This window comes from Schistocerca nitens, chromosome 1 (genome assembly GCF_023898315.1).
Source record: "Schistocerca nitens isolate TAMUIC-IGC-003100 chromosome 1, iqSchNite1.1, whole genome shotgun sequence".
Taxonomy (NCBI): Eukaryota; Metazoa; Arthropoda; class Insecta; order Orthoptera; family Acrididae; genus Schistocerca; species Schistocerca nitens.
In genome coordinates this window covers 120,342,526-120,360,863 of record NC_064614.1, presented here as the reverse complement: position 1 = coordinate 120,360,863, position 18,338 = coordinate 120,342,526, and the positions used below count along the sequence as shown (strand labels likewise).

The 18,338-nt window shown below is 47.5% G+C and overlaps 1 protein-coding gene across 2 annotated transcripts in view; it reads left to right on the top strand.

Annotated features, from left to right (window-relative positions):
- The window catches only part of LOC126242436 (uncharacterized), a 140,351-nt gene that overhangs the window by 39,124 nt on the left and 82,889 nt on the right, over positions 1–18,338 (top strand). The window contains exons 3-5 of one of the 2 annotated variants that reach the window (XM_049948087.1): positions 845–1,195; positions 8,145–8,360; positions 13,121–13,387. In XM_049948087.1, coding sequence (XP_049804044.1) covers positions 845–1,195; positions 8,145–8,360; positions 13,121–13,387 — 834 coding nt within the window. The remainder of the gene's footprint in view (positions 1–844; positions 1,196–8,144; positions 8,361–13,120; positions 13,388–18,338) is intronic. The other variant, XM_049948088.1, reaches the window with a different exon arrangement.

The following is an 18,338-nucleotide window of genomic DNA, read 5'->3' as shown; positions in this document are numbered from 1 at the left end:
AGCAGGTGTAAAGCTTAACAGTTGCTGTAGCTCAGCCAGGTGGTGGGAAAAAAAACCGGATTCCACTGGAGGATTACGTGATCGTGAGACTGGGAAGGGATGAAATACTCAATGAGGCAGTCTATGCCTCAGGGTCACCTGCTGCCACCAGATGAGTACCTGTGCGATCGACATCCATTGTGTCTGAGGGCCCAGCGAGATCTAGGTCCTCAGCGGGCTCCAGAATCTCCACCTCATCCTCAGACATAGAGCTTGTAGGTAGTGGAGGAGTGGATGCCATCGCAATGCCTTGTTTCTTGGGGGTCTTTATCTTTTTAAGTTTCTCTCGCTGCTCCTTAGGTTTGTGTGGCTACTTTAAAGCCCTACCACCAGCTACCTGTGGTTGCTTCAGCCACTGGCGGGTGTCAGCTTTGCCACTGGTAGGAACCTGGGAAGGGAGTGATCCAAGGGAACCCTTCCTGACGAGAGGAGACGAAGAAGACTTACGCTTCTCCGGCTGAGAAGTGGGGACTGATGTCCACGATGGTTGGGGGGCGCGTGGCTCCTGACGTAGATTGTGCAGGAGCAATAGGGAGGGAAGTGCCCCCCCCCCCCCAGGGGGCAGGTGGAGTATGATGGCTCAGAGCCAACTGTACGCAACGGAACGGAAGATGGTAGAACCATTGTCCTAGTGGCGGCATAGGATGTAGCCTCTCATATTTTCTCTTAGCCTCAGTGTAGGTCAGTCGGCCTCAGTCCCGTAGGTAATGGTTGAAATGAACTTGTGAGTCGTGTAAGACGAGGTTCTGGGTCGGGCAAAGAGTTTTTAATCTCCCAGATTGCTGACTGGTGGCCCCTGCCACAGGTCCGCGAGGCGGTGGAGGAGCTGCAGGAGTCGGGCTCGCTGGTGGAGACCAAGTTTCACCTGCCGGAGATGCTGATGTGCTCGGGCTTCTTCGCGATGTACCTGGTGGAGGAGCTGGTGCACCTGTACCTGCACCACCGGCGTCGCCGCGCCTCGCCCCACCGGCTGCAGTGCGGGCCCGGCGCCCAGACGGCCGACTCTGCGCTCCACCGGTCGCTCAGCAAGCGGCGCTGCTCGCGCGCCGATGCCTCCTGCCCGCCGTCGCTCGCCGACCAGCCGGACGCCTGCGACGCCCCCGCACAGGGCAGCGGCGCCGCCGTCTCCAACGGCGCCGCGGCCGGACTGCCCGCCGTAAGTGACGCGCACAGGGACCGCCCTGACTGTGGTTTCTAGCATCTCGTTCTCGGTGACCTGGCTTTTTTGGACGCCGGAGACGGTTTCTTGTGTCTGGCAGATTGAAATTTTCAGAATGAGACATTCTGGAAACATCCCCCAGGCTGTGGCTAAGCCATGTCTCCGCAATATCCTTTCTTTCAGGAGTGCTAGTTCTGCAAGGTTCGCAGGAGAGCTTCTGTAAAGTTTGGAAGGTAGGAGACGATATACTGGCAGGAGTAAAGCTTTGAGGACGGGTATGAGTCGTGCTTGGGTGGCTCAGATGTTAGAGCACTTGCCCGCGAAAGGCAAAGGTCTCGAGTTCGAGTCTCAGTCCGGCACACAGTTTTAATCTGCCAGGAAGTTTCAGAGTGAAATTTTGTCAGCTCGAAAATGATTTAGCAGACCTTTGTTAATCTTTCAAAATCCGTTGTGGTTTGCGCCACTTTCCACTTAAGGCGGGAGTGAATGAATTAATGTCGTTTTATAGGTTTCTTCTACTCTGTGTGACAACAGTTTGAATCATTTTATAGGTATATGTTTCTTTTGATATGTATAACATCTGCATCAGTAATTCCATTAGAACTACTGACGGCCTTGCGAGAGCCAGTCCTGACAAAACTCTACCATCTGGTGAGCAAGATGTATGAGACAGGCGAAATACCCTCAGACTTCAAGAAGAATATAATAATTGCAATCCCAAAGAAAGCAGGTGTTGACAGATGTGAAATTTACCGAACTATCAGTTTAATAAAAAAAAATGGCTCTGAGCACTATGGGACTTAACATCTGAGGTCATCAGTCCCCTAGAAATTAGAACTACTTAAACCTAACTAACCTAAGGACATCACACACATCCATGCCCGAGGCAGGATTCGAGCCTGCGACAGTAGCGGTCACACGGTTCCAGACTGAAGTGCCTAGAACCGCTCGGCCACTCACTTTAATAAGTCACAGCTGCAAAATACTAAAGTGAATTCTTTACAGACGAATGGAAAAACTGGTAGAAGCCGACCTTGGGGAAGATCAGTTTGGATTCCGTAGAAATACTGGAACACGTGGGGCAACACTGACTCTACGACGTATCTTAGAAAATAGATTAAGGAAAGGCAAACCTACGTTTCTAGCATTTGTAGACTTAGATAAAGCTTTTGACAATGTTGACTGGAATATTCTCTGAAATTCTAATGGTGGCAGGGGTAAAATACAGGGAGCGAAAGGCTATTTACAATTTGTACAGAAACCAGAAGGCAGTTATAAGAGTCGAGGGACATGAAAGGGAAGCAGTGGTTGGGAAGGGAGTGAGACAGGGTTGTAGCCTCTCCCCGATGTTATTCAATCTGTATACTGAGAAAGTAGTAAAGGAAACAAAAGAAAAATTCGGAGTAGGTATTAAAATCCATGGAGAAAAATAAAAACTTTGAGGTTTTCCGATGATATTGTAATTCTGTCAGAGACAGCAAAGGACTTGGAAGAGCAGTTGAGCGGAATTGACAGTGTCCTGAAAGGAGGATGTAAGATGAACATCAACAAAAGCAAAACGAGGATAATGGAATATAGTCGAAATAAGTCGGGTGATGCTGAGGGAATTAGATTAGGAAATGAGACACTTAAAGTAGTAAAGGAGTTTTGCTATTTGGGGAGTAAAATAACTGATGATGGTCGAAGTAGAGAGGATATACACTGTAGACTGGCAATGGCAAGGAAAGCGTTTCTGAAGAAGAGAAATTTGTTAACATCGAGAATAGATTTCAGTGTCAGGATGTCATTTGTGAAAGTATTTGTATGGAGTGTAGCCATGGATGGAAGTGAAATATGGACGATAAACAGTTTGGACAAGAAGAGAATAGAAGCTTTCGAAATGTGGTGCTACAGAAGAATGTGGCCGTGCGGTTAAAGGCGCTGCAGTCTGGAACCGCAAGTCCGCTACGGTCGCAGGTTCGAATCCTGCCTCGGGCATGGATGTTTGTGATGTCCTTAGGTTAGTTAGGTTTAACTAGTTCTAAGTTCTAGGGGACTAATGACCTCAGCAGTTGAGTCCCATAGTGCTCAGAGCCATTTGAACCATTTGAACAGAAGAATGCTGAAGATTTGATGGGTAGATCACATAACTAATGAGGAGGTACTGAATAGAATTGGGGAGAAGAGGAGTCTGTGGAACAACTTGACAAGAAGAAGGGACCGGTTGGTATGACATGTTCTGAGGCATCAAGGGATCACAATTTCAGAAGCATGTAGGTTGCAGTAAGTACTGGGAGATGAAGAAGCTTGCACAGGATAGAGTAGCATGGAGAGCTGCATCAAACCAGTCTCAAGATTGAAGACCACAACAACAACAACAACATCTGCATCTACATATATACTACGCTAGCCACCAAGCGGTGTGTAGCGGAGGGCACTGTTCACGCCAAAGTCATATTTCCATCCCTCTGTTCCATTCGCGTTTTGCGCGTGGGAAAAACTGTCTGAACACCTCAGTAAGAGCTCTCTGATTTCCCTTACCTTTGAATGGTGATCATTGCGCGATTTGAAAGTTGGTGGTAATAATATGAGGGTAATCCCAAAAGTAAGGTCCCCTATTTTTTTTATAAGTACTTAGACCTGTTTATTTCTACAATGGTTTACATCGGATTACAGCTTGAACATTTAGCTATTTTTCGACATAATCAACACTTCTTTCGATCCATTTTTGTAGACGCTGTGGCAGTTTTTGTATGCCCATGTCATACTAGCTCGCCGCCATGCTGTTCAGAAAGTTATGAACCGCCTCTGGTGTCATTGTTGCCTGGTCACAGGTGTAAAGTGGTATACTGAGGTTTCGTCACTCGTGACAGTGAGTTCAGAAAGTTGTCCTGTTCGGCTGCAAGGCAGTGAAGAAACGCGCGGGAAGCATCAACTCGTTGCCGCATGTGGTCTGTCAGCATGCGTGGCACCCATCTTGTGCACACCTTCTGGTAGTTCAATGTTTCCGTTAAAATTCTGTGAGCGGTGCTTCGGGAAACCTCAGGAACCAACGTGCAGAGATCATCCAGGGTGATCCGCCGATCTTCACGCATGCTTTCCTCAAACTTCAACATTGTCTCCTCAGAAATTGACGGTCTCCCGCTCATTTCGGTCCGACCAGCTGCAAACTCTCTACACCACTTACGAACATTTTTGATATCCATGCACGACTCACCATAAAGTTCCGTCAATTGGCGGTGGATTTCAATCGGCGCAGTGCTCTTTGGTTTCAAAAACCGAATAACTGCGCGCAATTCGCACTAGGCGGTAGCATCCAACGGGGGTACTCCATTCACAACGGCTGCCAAGCCAAGACAAGACCCTCAGCGCGGCGTGCGCATGTTTACAAACAGCGCGTGAAGCACTCTTCACAACAGTGTGACCAATGCCACACAAACAGAGCTCTGTACTTATAAAAAAAAAAGGAGACCTTACTTTTGGGATTACCCTCCTATATGCCCTACATCCTCAGCGAAGATCGGATTTTGGAATTTAGTGAACAGCCCCTTCCATTTAGCGCGTCGTCTGTCTGCAAGTGTGTCCCACTTCAAACTTTCTATGAGATGTGAAAACCAGAGGGGGAGAGATCGGGCAATAGAGGTGGACAGAAATTGCACTGCCTCTGCTGATTGTCCTCTCCTCACGGAATACCTCACGAACTCGTGACAGAACACTGTCAAGGCAGTGCGTGTTGCTGTTCCGTCTCACTTAAAATATTCATACAGTCTTTCATCATCTCTGAGCTGACAGACATGTGGATTAAACGGTTCTGGACATACCCCTCAGCTTTAACAGTTTAGTGAAACAATCGTGTTACGATGCAGACATGGACATTGCACACTGAACGCCAATCTTGAGATTCTGCAACGGTTCGTCAGAGTATTCATAGGGATTTTCTGATGCATAATGTTGCACATTCTGTGTGTTCAAAACCCTCGCAAGTTGAACCAGGTCTCATCTGAAGAAACCAAAAAACAGAGGATCCAAAAGGTCCGATTCCATTTCCCTCAGAAACCACCTGCAGAATACACTTAAATGCCACAAGATGGGTTAAAATAAAGAATTAGATGCGTAAAAGAAGCGTAAATAAAGATTTAATACACTTCACACACGTGAATGTATGCTTCCTCAGAAGAATATACTGATGAATGCTTCTCGGAATATCAGCCGAGTAAACAGACTGATGTGTAGCGAAGTTTCGCCCAATTCCATTCCTAACATCTTTTTCACCAGAAAATGCTTAGAAGGAAACTTGCCTGGACTTTAGTCAGTTTCCACGGTCGATATTCCGAGAAGAAATTCCAGTCAGAAGTAACTAGATTGTAACTTGAGACATAATACCACTGTATATCTAAATCAGCCTTTACTTGATGATGATTTTACTTTACTCGAGGTAAAAATCGAATATTCCAACCGCTCGTAATTCAGTTAGAAACGACATCGGTGCAGCTGAAAACGTTTAAGTTTAGTCCCATTCAGTGTTATCAATATTGTGCTGCCATTTCGTCTCTGATTCTGAGAGCTTTGGAACACAGGCCACGTTTCCAGATTACAAGAGATTAAATAAACCCCTTTTTCGTACACAAGTACTTGGCACCGACGCTTTGCGCAGAATTCGATTACGGACTCGTCTGATAAGATAGTCCCATTCTCGTGCAGCTGATAGCTGAATCAGCAAACGCGATGCAACAGGAAACAGCGACCTCTTGTCCGCTAATACTGTGTCAAGGTAGTGAGTGACGACACGCAGTCACAGAGAAAATAGTCAGATAAGAAGCGGGCAGCACACCACAGGAGAATCCCATTCGGATGGGCGAGACAGAACTGATATAAACAACCTGCACTGATGCCTAGTCCGTACTGAACACGGACAGGCAAGCGCGACACGTGCCTTACCAGCGTTGTTGACTGTCAAACACAACCTTCCCATTACCACCACTGTTCACATTATTTTGCCTATCCCCTGTAGCTTTGCTGGTAGGACTTCGCTACTCGCGTTGCGCCTGCGCCCAGTGCCTTTCGTCCCTCTGGCAGCCGGCCATTTCGTGGCGTGCCCCTACTAGACGCGGCTGATGCCTGCCTGCCACGAAACATCCCTCAACACAGTATTCGAGCACTGTAGCCCTGGTCGCTCCTGTAGTCTTGCGAGGTGCCGGGGCTAGCAGTGTATTTAACACTAAATTCTTCTAGAATCTTCATATGGAAATGATGCTCTAAGCCCCCCCCCCCTTTTCTGACTCCGACTTTTGCTGTTGCACATGGATTAAGAAGAAACGCGAACTGACTCTAATCGACCCTGCAAGTGGGGTAGAAAAGAGTTTGGCACCTGCAATAATTTAATTTGATAGAAATTAAGGAAAGTTTCATTAACGTAGTGAGAAATGAAAGGGTTGCTCTACTGATTAACAGAATGAAAGTTCTGTCCAAAATAACAGTTTAATTTATGATGACTAAACTCAAAATAATAAACAAAACACACAAAACATTTACAATACATCAAATTGGATACTCAAATAAAGGCTGTGAAGGTGAAGTTGTCCATAAACTAGACTGTGACATTTATGACCAAGTGGTATGTGGAGCCAATTCCTTGCAACTAAAATCTTAAGAGAAACACGCAGCCAACCCAACATTAATTGCTGCTACAGTAGTGATAACTCAGACAATGAACACCCAAGACAGAACAAAGTTAGAAAAGACGAACAGGCGCGTTCTGCTGAGCTCTGATTATCACCTAGTAAAATTGCCTGCATTGCCGGTGCAGCGGACATACATTACCAAACTGTCTTCTTAACTTCAAGGACACGATCTGGCATACCAGAGGCGATGATAATGTCTTGAGTATAGCCCGAAACAAATTCTCCTGGTCTGGTTGTTCCAGACTAAAGACTTCCTAGCAACACAAATACGCCTCTGAGGGAGACGAAGACGGCCCGCCATACAATCACTGACGGTACAGTGATTGATTTTAGCAAGCGAAGTCACACAGTAACTCCGATACAGTCAACTTTAGCCAAAACTGCCCAAGACAGACAATGTAGGCCGCTTGTACGCAGAATGCTCAATTGACAACTGTACTCGGAAAGTTACGTTGAAGTCGAAACTTCAGCAACTTCGTCAAACAGTTACAATCAAATAAAAGTATATTAGACAGCCAACGGAAGGCAGGCTGTTCAGAGCAGCGAGAGCTCAGTCTTGTAACCTACTCCGAACGAAAGGCGAGAGAGCCGACTCTCTCAGGAGTACCCGTACAAACCGAACACAGAACATTCCCGCCCCCACGACAGTGGCCGTGGTTAAACGTTCCAATCAGCAACTCGAAAACCGGTGGAAAACTCCACTCTATTGCCGAAGCACTACTATTCCACCAATGGAGATTCTTGGCGCCAGTTTCTGCGCCGATTTTGCTACGTCACGGAGCTATGCCCTGAGCAAGCCAATCACAGTAATGATTTTGCAGAAAATGCGGGAATTTGCCCGCCAAGACTGTCTGGGAACACAAGTCATTCTCACGCCTCGCTGGTAGCCCGCCAGTAAGTGTTTTCACTAAGTTTCTGCGAAGAAACGGAATCTCTAGCCCAGCCGCTCCGTCAGGCCCCTGTGGGTGTGTCGGCGCCGCTCTTACGACAATGTCGGCGTCTGGAAAGCATCCACTCGACTCCCTCACAACCGTCGGCTTAACCCTTTAAAGCTCAGCAGAACCCGCCTGTCACCAGACCACCCGGGTGACGAGAGGCGCTGCGTGGGAAGTCCGCGTGTGAAGGAATAGCAACTTTTCACCACATGCAATTAGAGAGGAAAATCGAATTACTCAGAGTAAGATAGAAATATGAGAGTGGGCTCATGCCACCTCTCAATCTTCGTAGCGAAACAGATAGTGTGGTGAGGTGCGACGCGTCACAGCGTAGGTCTGGATGTTGCGCAGGAGAGTGAACGTGTGCTGGTCCTGGAGGGCCTGCGCGTGGTGGCGGTCGACCTGGAGAAGAAGCTGAGCGCGCCGCAGCAGGCAGGGGAGACGAAGAGGCCATCCTTGCAGGAGGACGACCCCTACCTGCTGTCTAGCAGCAGCCAGCAGCTGATCAGGGAGGCGCCCAAGCCGCAGCCCGCCGTGCTGGGCGCCTCCAGCGGCAGCGACCCGAAGGTGTGCATAACATCACGTACTCTGCCTCGGCTGTCTTAGAGGACCTCTGTTAACGTAGCAGCTTCTGTCGCCACCCCATTCACTAACAAAAGCTGCTCCAGCACTGCAGGGCACTCCTCAGCTAGCTCACGGGCAGGCGGAGCCAGTACACTCACATTCTGCGCATGCTCTAACCACTTGGCCGAGCTTGCAGTGTACTCTCTGCCAGACAGAACTGTCATGCAGGCTCCGTGCTGTCTGGTTGCCCCCGCGTCAGCCTTTTGACCACCCTTACCCACTTGTGTCTGTGGGCGTCTGGCTGCCCGGCATTAGACAAGCGAGCTGGAACAGCTTACGACTAGCAAATGGCCAGACGTTCAAATGGCTCTCAGCACTACGGGACTTAACATCTGAGGTCATCAGTTCTCTAGACTTAGAACTACTTAAGCCTAACTAACCTAAGGACATCACACACATCCATGCCCGAGACGGGATTCGAACCTGCGACCGTAGCAGCAGTGCGGTTCTGGACTGAAGTGCCTAGAACCGCTCGGCCACAGCGGCCGGCGGTGGTCAGACGAGAAGGCTTGATAGCCTCAATAATAATTAGAAATGAACGGCATAAAATTGTGGAAATTCTTAGTATACAATTATGAATCTGTTCTACGAAGAAGCGACGGAAGAGCTAGTTAACTAAAAGCTAATTAAATGAATCTATGTGGTTCCAGAGACTGCCCAGTCCGTGCAGTTGTGCATGGCTACTGTGCAGGATGGTGTAGTGGTTGGCGCATATGGTTAGTCAGCTGGAGACCCAGGTTCGAATCCTGGCCTTGGCACAAACTTTCATTCGTTGCTTCAGTCAGCGTGTATAGATCATAGATGTTTGAGACTTGAAAAGGGCTCTGGGACCACATAATTTCGTTTGATTAAAACATCTATGCCAGGGTTTCAGGCAGGATCCCCCATTTCGTTCGATGCTGAGGTGCTATTCCAATACATTTGGTGAGCCTCTGCAATGTGGTTGGAGTTTAGGCGGCGGTGTGAATGAGAATTTGAACTGAGGAGGAAGACGTGCTAGCACTTATGCAAAGCCACTGTGGCGTAGTGGTTAGCGCATCTGTCTAGTTAGCGAGAGACGTGGGTTCGAATCCCGCCATTGATAAAAATTTTCATTTGTCGCTTCAGACTGAATATATGTATCATATATAATTATTTTGGGCTTCAAATAAACTGCCACACTGTATGCTCCAGGCAGTCAATTTAACTTTGATGGCCCGATCATTTGGTCAAACTGTTGAAGATTCCTATAATTGCGAATTGTGGTCCTAGAAAATGCCCGTCTTAGTTGGAGACGTGAAATCCATGAAGTATAGCAGCCACTTATCTAGGCAGCCACACATACTACTTTCACCGACTGACCACTTCACTTCTGCGAGATGACAGAGTTCATAAATTGGAATTAGACCCTTGTGATTCGTTGCGGACTACGAATCGAAAATTCTGGAGTTCGGTCCCTTGGTTGCCCGAGGATTAACGAGAGTCGCCCACAACTTCTCTCGCTTCTGCCAATATTTGTAACTGTGAAAAATGCCGAGATGTACTGCGAGAGATGGCAATTATTCCTTATTTACCTTATCGTAACTGAATCACTGCAGTTGTGCATAGTGACTTTGTGACTGGAGTTCATGTCTAAGTTGTCTGCTCTATTTGATCTTAAATTTCTCTTCAGTTGCCTACCATCTTGCCTGAAGCAGAAGATGCACTGACATCTCGGAAAAATCCGATTATTTGCTGGATGTTAGCAGGTATTCCAACTAAATTCGGGATTCACCGTACCGTACTTTGTTCAGACAGTGCTTTATCGTGCTCAGTATATACCTTCATTGTATCATGGACGCTCCTCACCCTTTCATTTCTTGTTCCCTCAAGCTAAACATCACTGCACCAACCTCTTCGACACGTGCCATTCGTAAGGCCCTTCTTTTGGATTATTCGAGATACTGGACTGGAAGTGGTAACAAGTTGATACATACATACAAGGATTCGACCTTTTTTTATGTGCGCCATACCGCTTCTTAGATGTCCTGCTTCTGCTTTTGCTACTGACTCGGCAGGTCAGTGTACAACAATCGCTTTTAGATCCTTGCTTTACATTGAATTGCAACCTGTTTCGTACAATTTCCCTTGGTTTTTCCTTGAATGGCATTTTGCTGGCCTCTTGACGTCACTGATGTCAAGAGTTGTCGAATCTCTACGAATCTCCAGCAGTATTTTGCGCAGAATTATCTTCACCTGTAAGATTATTTCAAAAGGAGTCCAAAACCGCGTGCAGATTAAATTGAAAGGTTAATCTGCATGAGTAGCACACGCTGTTCCTTAATGTCATTGCAAAACGAATGCACTTGTGAATGAAGCAACAATTTATCTGAATCTAATATCTCCTACAGTGGAAATGAGTGCGTGCGATTTCACTAATCCTCCCCCCCTCCCCCTCCCCCCTCCGGGCTCCTCCCACACGACCGCTCTGGTAGGGGTAGAGAGAGGGGTTTGGAGAGGGGTTGACCAACAACTCAAGGCTACATACCTGGTTAACCGAAGGGCAAGTAGCCCTTAAGAGCCACCATCTATCTGGGTGACTGTGACTTAATAATTATGGGAAGGACAGAACCACGCAACCGCTACTACACACATCGAAAAAAGTTTTGCATCACCTCGGTTCCGAGAGCTCCGGAACCTGTACAGAAAATTGGAATAGAGATCAATATAAACATTATTTCTGCCCTTTTTATTGCTCATGGAAACCACACATAGCATATTGTACCACCACACAGCGAGACCTTCAGAGGTGGTGGTCCAGATTGCTGTACACATCGGTACCTGTAATACCCTGTAGCACGTCCTCTTGCATTGATGCATACCTGTATTCGTCGTGGCATACTATCCGCAAGTTCATCAAGGGACTGTTGGTCCAGATTGTCGCAGTCCTCAACGGCGATTCGGCGTAGATCCTTCAGAGTGGTTGGTGGGTCACGTAGTCCATTAACAGCCCTTTTCAATCTATCCCAGGCATGTTCGATAGGGCTCATGTCTGGAGAACATACTGGCCACTCTGGTCGAGCGATGGCTTTATCCTGAAGGAAGTCATTCACAAGATGTGCACGATGGGGGCGCGAATTGTCGTCCATGAAAACGAATGCCTCGCCAATATGCTGCCGATATGGTTACACTAACGGTCGGAGGATGGCATTCACGTATCGTACAGCCGTTACGTCACCTTCCATGACCACAAGCGGCGTACGTCGGCCCCACATAATGCCACCCCAAAACAGCAGGGAGCCTCCACCTTGCTGCACTCGCTGGACAGTGTGTCTAAGGCGTTCAGTCTGACCGGGTTGTCTCCAAGCACGTCTGAGACGATTGTCTGGTTGAAGGCATATGCGACACTCATCGGTGAAGAGAACGTTATGCCAATCCTGAGCGGTTCATTCGGCATGTTGTTGGGCCCATCTGAACCGCGCTGCACGGTGTCGGGGTTGCAAAGATGGACCTCGCCTTGGACGTCGGGATAACACGACGTCCTGTGGTTGCACGAAAAGCGTTATTCAACGTGGTGGCGCTTCTGTCAGGGTGCTTCCGAACCATAATCCATAGGTAGCCGTCATCCACTGCAGTAGTAGCCCTTGGGCGGCCTGAGCGAGGCATGTCATCGACAGTTCCTGTCTCTCTGTATCTCCTCCATGTCCGAACAACATCGCTTTGGTTCACTCCGAGACGCCTGGACACTTCCCTTGCTGCCGGCCGCGGTGGCCAAGCGGTTCTAGGCGCTTCAGTCCGGAACCGCGCGACTGCTATGGTCGCAGGTTCGAATCCTGCCTCAGGCATGGATATGTGTGATGTCCTTAGGTTAGTTAGGTTTAAGTAGTTCTAAGTTCTAGGGGACTGATGACCTCAGATGTTAAGTCCCATAGTGCTCAGAGCCATTTTTGAACTTCCCTTGCTGAGAGCTCTTCCTGGCACAAAGTAACAACGTGGACGCGATCGAACCGCGGAATTGACCGTCTAGGCATGGTTGAACTACGGACAACACGAGCTGTGTACCTCCTTCGTGGTGGAATGACTGGAAGTGATCGGCTGTCGGACCCCCTCCGTCTAATAGGCGCTGCTCATGCATGGTTGTTTACATCTTTTGGGCGGGTTTGGTGACATTTCTGAACAGTCAAGGGACTGTGTCTGTGGTACAATATCCACAGTCAACGTCTGTCTTCGGGAGTTCTGGGAACCTGGGTGATTCAAAACGTTTTTTGATGTGTGTATATAGGACGGTAGGTTGCTTCAGTCACAGGTGATTTTCCTAAATCTAAATCTCTGTCACATGATTTATTTGCGAGTCGCTCGTTAGTTATGAGTTATTATTTTGGTGTCAGCACCTATGAAAGAAAGACTGTCTTGGACAACAATTTCATTATCTTGGTAGCTTCCTCTAGCTAGAGTGGAATCCAGCAACGAAACATAGTGAGGTGCTGGATGCAGTCTTCGGAGATAGTGTTCCAGTTTAGCAATTGGCCAAGGGACTCTTCGGTAATTAGATCTGAGCAGACAATGTCCTATTAACAATTCCCTGTATCAGTGTCCATGTTCTTATTTTGTCTTTGTGAGCGTTCGTTTTTAATCTTCCTCTGGTATTTTTGCTACAGCGAAAATAATAAATCATATTCACTCGTTGCAGCACTTAAAAGTCAAGAAAGTGTTTTTCACAATATTTTTCCTTCTCTCCTGATTAGGTGGCGCCAGTCGCGCTGAACAGTGCGGACGAGAAGAAGTTATCGAACGGTACCAGCACGTGGGCAGACACCAACGGCAACCATCCATCCAAGCCGGTGCATCACCCGGCCAAGCACGTGCACCACGGGCAGACGCACGTGCACGTACACCTGGACGTCGATGACGTCGACGGGGACGACTCTGTGCTGTCGTCGCTGCGTGGCCTGCTGATCGTCCTGGCGCTCTCTGTCCACGAGCTGTTCGAGGGGCTGGCCGTCGGCCTGCAGGTGAGTGTCCGCCCCTGGTAGCTGAGTGGTCAGCGCGACGGAATGTCATACATAACGGCCCGGGTTCGATTCCCGGCTGGGTCGGAGAGTTTCTCCGCTCAGGGACTGGGTGTTGTGTTGTCCTTATCATCATCATTTCGTCCCCATCGACACGCAAGTCGCCGAAGTGACGTCAACTCGAAAGACTTGCACCAGGCGAACGGTTTGCCCGACGGGAGGCCCTAGCCACACGGCATTTCCATTTCCATTTGCAGGTCAGTGAGCCACTGCAGGCTGCCAGCTCTGAGCTGGCGTGCCACTCAGGTAGCGAAGGTGGACATAAGTTCCCTCCTCTGTTCGTCTCGTCAACTAGAACTGGTTGCACACTTTGTGCACGCTGACTGCACTTCATAGAAAAAGAGGGGAAACCGTGACAAGCATTGGACATTACCATCACGTGCATTTAAGACAGCATCAAGCTGAAGGCGACACAGTTACTTCCTCCCTTGAAACTACCTTTTTCCCGTCCTTCTGTATTCTGTAGCAACTGAATCAGAGTTATCTCTTGTACCGGGTGATCAAAAAGTCAGTATAAATTTGAAAACTGAATAAATCACGGAGTAATGTATATAGAGCGGTACAAATTGGAATGACATGGGGTTTTATTAGAACCAAAAAAATACAAACGTTCAAAAAAATGTCCGACAAATGGCGCTTCATCTGATCACAATAGCAATAATTAGCATAACAAAGTAAGACAAAGCAAAGATGAAATTATTTACAGGAAATGTTCAATATGTCCTCCATCATTCCTCAACAATAGCTGTAGTCGAGGAATAATGTTGTGAACAGCATTGTAAAGCATGTCCGGAGTTATGGTGAGGCATTGGCGTCGGGTATTGTCTTTCAGCGTCCCTAGAGATGGCAGTCGATCACGATACACTTGCGACTTCAGGTAACCCCAAAGCCAATAATCGCACGCACTGAGGTCTGGGGACCTGGGAGGCCAAGCATGACGAAAGTGGCGGCTGAGCACACGATCATCACCAAACGACGCGCGCAAGAGATCTTTCACGCGCTATCTGTCGGACATTTTGTGAACTTTGTTTTTTTTTTTTTTGTTCTAATAAAACCCCATGTCATTCCAAGCATGTGTGTAAATTTTTACCTCTCTATCTACATTATTCCGTGGTTTATTAAGTTTTCAAATTTATACTGACTTTTGATCACCCTGTATGTGAGAGGGCGCACGTCTTTACTCTTGGATGTAGTCAGACATCGGAGTGAAAGTCGTACACAGGATACCTACGGTATCATCATATTGTGAGTCCCTAACGTATGGGACCCTCCGTGTTCGATGTAGTGGAGGCATTCAGCTTTTCGTCCGCCAGTACGTCATGGGAGTGACCTTATCGTGTATACCTTGATTTGGGGTAAACCTTTTCTGCCAGAGGCAACTGCCATGAGCAACAACCTGTTGGTGACACGGATTGCTATGAAATCTTGTAGATGGGTCATATTTGTGGCTGGATGGCAGTAACCAGTGAATGACTCCCCCATGTTGGATACAGATGCGAAGGATATTGGCTATGGATTAGGTTCTTCAAAGGAACAATCACACCTTTCGCCTGAACAGAAAACGTAAATGCTAATGATAGTCAGTTGATTTGTACCCTACCCCTTCCAAATACAACTTAGTCTCGTAACCACAGAGCTGTTTCATCCAGTACAGCAGGTGTAGTTTGTTCGAAGTCTGTAACCGTAATATCTGCAGTTAGGAAACCTGACATCTCTGGCGACATCGCTGAATTGCAGTCTCGCTCCAGTAGTCGATCATGAAGTAAGTAGTTCAGCTCATGAGGGGACAAAAATGTGTTGTGTTGTGAATCACTGGGCGTTCACTGACCCCGGAATTAATTTCTACACAGATGATGATCAAGGGCTGTGGATGTGTGGCCAAAACCCAGAAACAGCAGATTGAATGAGAACTTCTACATAACGTACATGGGTCTCCCAGCAAGAGCAGGCTGCGGACAATGGCGTGGTGGATCTTTTTGAGCACACTGGGACTATGGTCGACGGCGCTAGCTCAACTGTTTTCCCATCTCAAGGCTGACGTGCGGGGGGTTCAGGATTGTTTGGATATGGTACGGGTTCCTGGAACTCTGGTTCTTGGGATTTAGGATTTTGTCATCAGAAATCGGCGATTTATTCGCGTAATGTTAACATGGGTCGTAGATGCAGAATTCTGCAACAGGCGCTTCCTGACTGATGTATGTTCCTTAATCCTGAGCTATCCCACTGGTTAAGATTAGGTACAAATGGTTCTGAACACTATGGGACTTAACATCTGAGGTCATCAGTCCCCTAGCACTTAGAACTACTTAAACCTAACTAACCTATGGACATCACACACATACATGCCCGAGGCAGGATTCGAACCTGCGACCGTAGCAGTAGCGCGGTTCTGAACTGAAGCGCCTAGAACCGCTCGGTCACAGCGGCCGGCGTTAACATTAGGAAATGCCAGTAAGCCACCTGCTGCGATGGTAGTGTAGATGACAACAAATACAGCGCTATTGTTTAATGGTTCATGGTGTTTTTCCTTTTTTATTTAATAGTGAATTCCACCAATTATTGCAAATGCTTAAACTCCATTACAAATCTTGAAGCGAATGTTTAGTAACAGTTGTATACAACTTTCTGTAGTTATATGAAAATACTACTCGCATTAGGTTCCAGGTGCCGGCTGTCGAAATTGTAAACAATAAAACATTAGTAAATTAACGTGAATTTGACCAACAGTGGGAGCGCAGATAATGGCGTACAGTTGATGGCCCCCATATTAGACTCCAGCGCCTTGAGTTGGTTATCTATCGAGGTAGATAAGTCGATGTTCTGGGTGGTCCGTTTGTTGCAAGGGAACATCACGCTAGAGGTCCCTGTAACCACTTTTAGACAGAAGCAGGAATCATACAGCTATCACCTTTCATTCTCTTTGTTTCTATCATTTTGCACCCACCACAACAGTCTAGTCTTCACAGGTGACATGTTTAAACAGTGGTCAGGGAAAAACGACGGTAAATCATCTTCATGTCCTCCTCCATATGTCTTACAACATGAAATCCAGTTCACCCAGTGCTGTTTTTCTGGGGGAACGCTGGGATGCGTACCCCTAAACTTTTTCGTCGACAAAGTAATTTTTTTACGATGTTGAGAACTTGGAAGAGTGCCAAAGATTTATTTCACGGACGTAATTTTTTTATTTCATTTTTTTCGTGTTGGTAATTACAATACGAATGATACCAGTGCAGTTTTTGGTGGGAAAATCGATGTCATTGACTGTTTCAAGAATTTCGAAGCTGCGGCAACCGTTCTCGAGAACTGAATCAGTGGCAACCAGTTCGACAAGCATGTAGTACCCTCGCCCACTAATTGTGGGCGATGGTAGTGCTAAACGGATATAGCCGGTTGGAGTGGCCGAGCGGTTCTAGGCGCTTCAGTCTGGAACCGCGCGACCGCTACGGCGCAGGTTCGACTCCTGCCTCAAGCATGGATGTGTGTGATGTCCTTAGGTTAGTTAGGTTTAAGTAGTTCTAAGTTCTAGGGGACTGATGACCTCAGATGTAAGTCCCATAGTGCTCAGAGCCATTTGAACCATTTAAACGGATATGCGCACGCTCAAATTGCATGCTTCATTTGAGGTGATGTAAACTGAAGTGTTCGAAACCACATTCTCTTGTATGTTTGTTTTTCTCGGTATCGCTTGCTTCATTTGAACAAAGTCAACTGAAGAGTCCGATACCATTTATTTTTAGTTCGACATGTTGATGACGTCATGGCTAAAAGCAGACGGGTGGTATCCCATGTTTCAGTTATAACTAATTTTCGCTGCATTATATCCCATGTCGGAGTACCGTCAAAATTTTTTTAGAAAAAATGCACTGAGTTCACCTATGCTGTAGCACTTTCACTTGTCTGCAGCTGAGATCTCCTCGCGAAGGCGACTATGCGAGTAAGTTAACCAGTCATTATCATCATCCGCAGCAGCTTCACCACTCACACATTCGAGTGCCCTGTTGAAAACAGCCCTCATCGAAACGCCTCCGAGTTTTCCTATCTTGCCGGCCGAAGTGGCCGTGCGGTTAAAGGCGCTGCAGTCTGGAACCGCAAGACCGCTACGGTCGCAGGTTCGAATCCTGCCTCGGGCATGGATGTTTGTGATGTCCTTAGGTTAGTTAGGTTTAACTAGTTCTAAGTTCTAGGGGACTAATGACCTCGGCAGTTGAGTCCCATAGTGCTCAGAGCCATTTGAACCATTTTTCCTATCTTGAAGAGCAGCAGCCTAAATAAAGCAGCTTATCTTGAGATTGTCCACCCATCTCGTTGCTATCCTTTCCCATCCCCCTATATATTCTCGCGGCCGCTTTTCTAAGACACTGTTACTTTTTTTTACTGCGTCTCTCTCTCATCACTATTTGGGCATAGCAGCTCATGCCACTGTTGTTCTTCTAATGAGGCCATCGGTCAACCCGCCCTTTCAGATTAATCCGGCCACCAATCTCCCACTGATTTTAGGTTTCTACTTATTGCGCTTTTTAATCAAATAAATTGGTCACAGCGTCTCTTTTTCATGGCTGCTAGAGCAGTAAGACAAGCTGACTCTCGCTTGCAACACAACTGGCGCCAGTGTTAGTTGCTGCCCGCCAGTGCAGCTGTCCAGCCAGAAGCACGCGTTGTGCAACGGACGCTCCACTCCGGCGGTTAGGGATCAAGTGTCCAGTTGACCACCTGACCACGCAGCTATTTCAGAGCCGTTGCCGGTCCTGCGGAGGTCGCGGCTTTATTTACAACCCGTCTATAATGAACTTGGCGACCTCTTCCTGCAGTTGGGCTTCATTCCCACGGTGCGTGCCCGACGCTTGCTCTTTGTGCTGTGAATGTCGGCAGTAGAAAGTGTGGGTCACTGGGC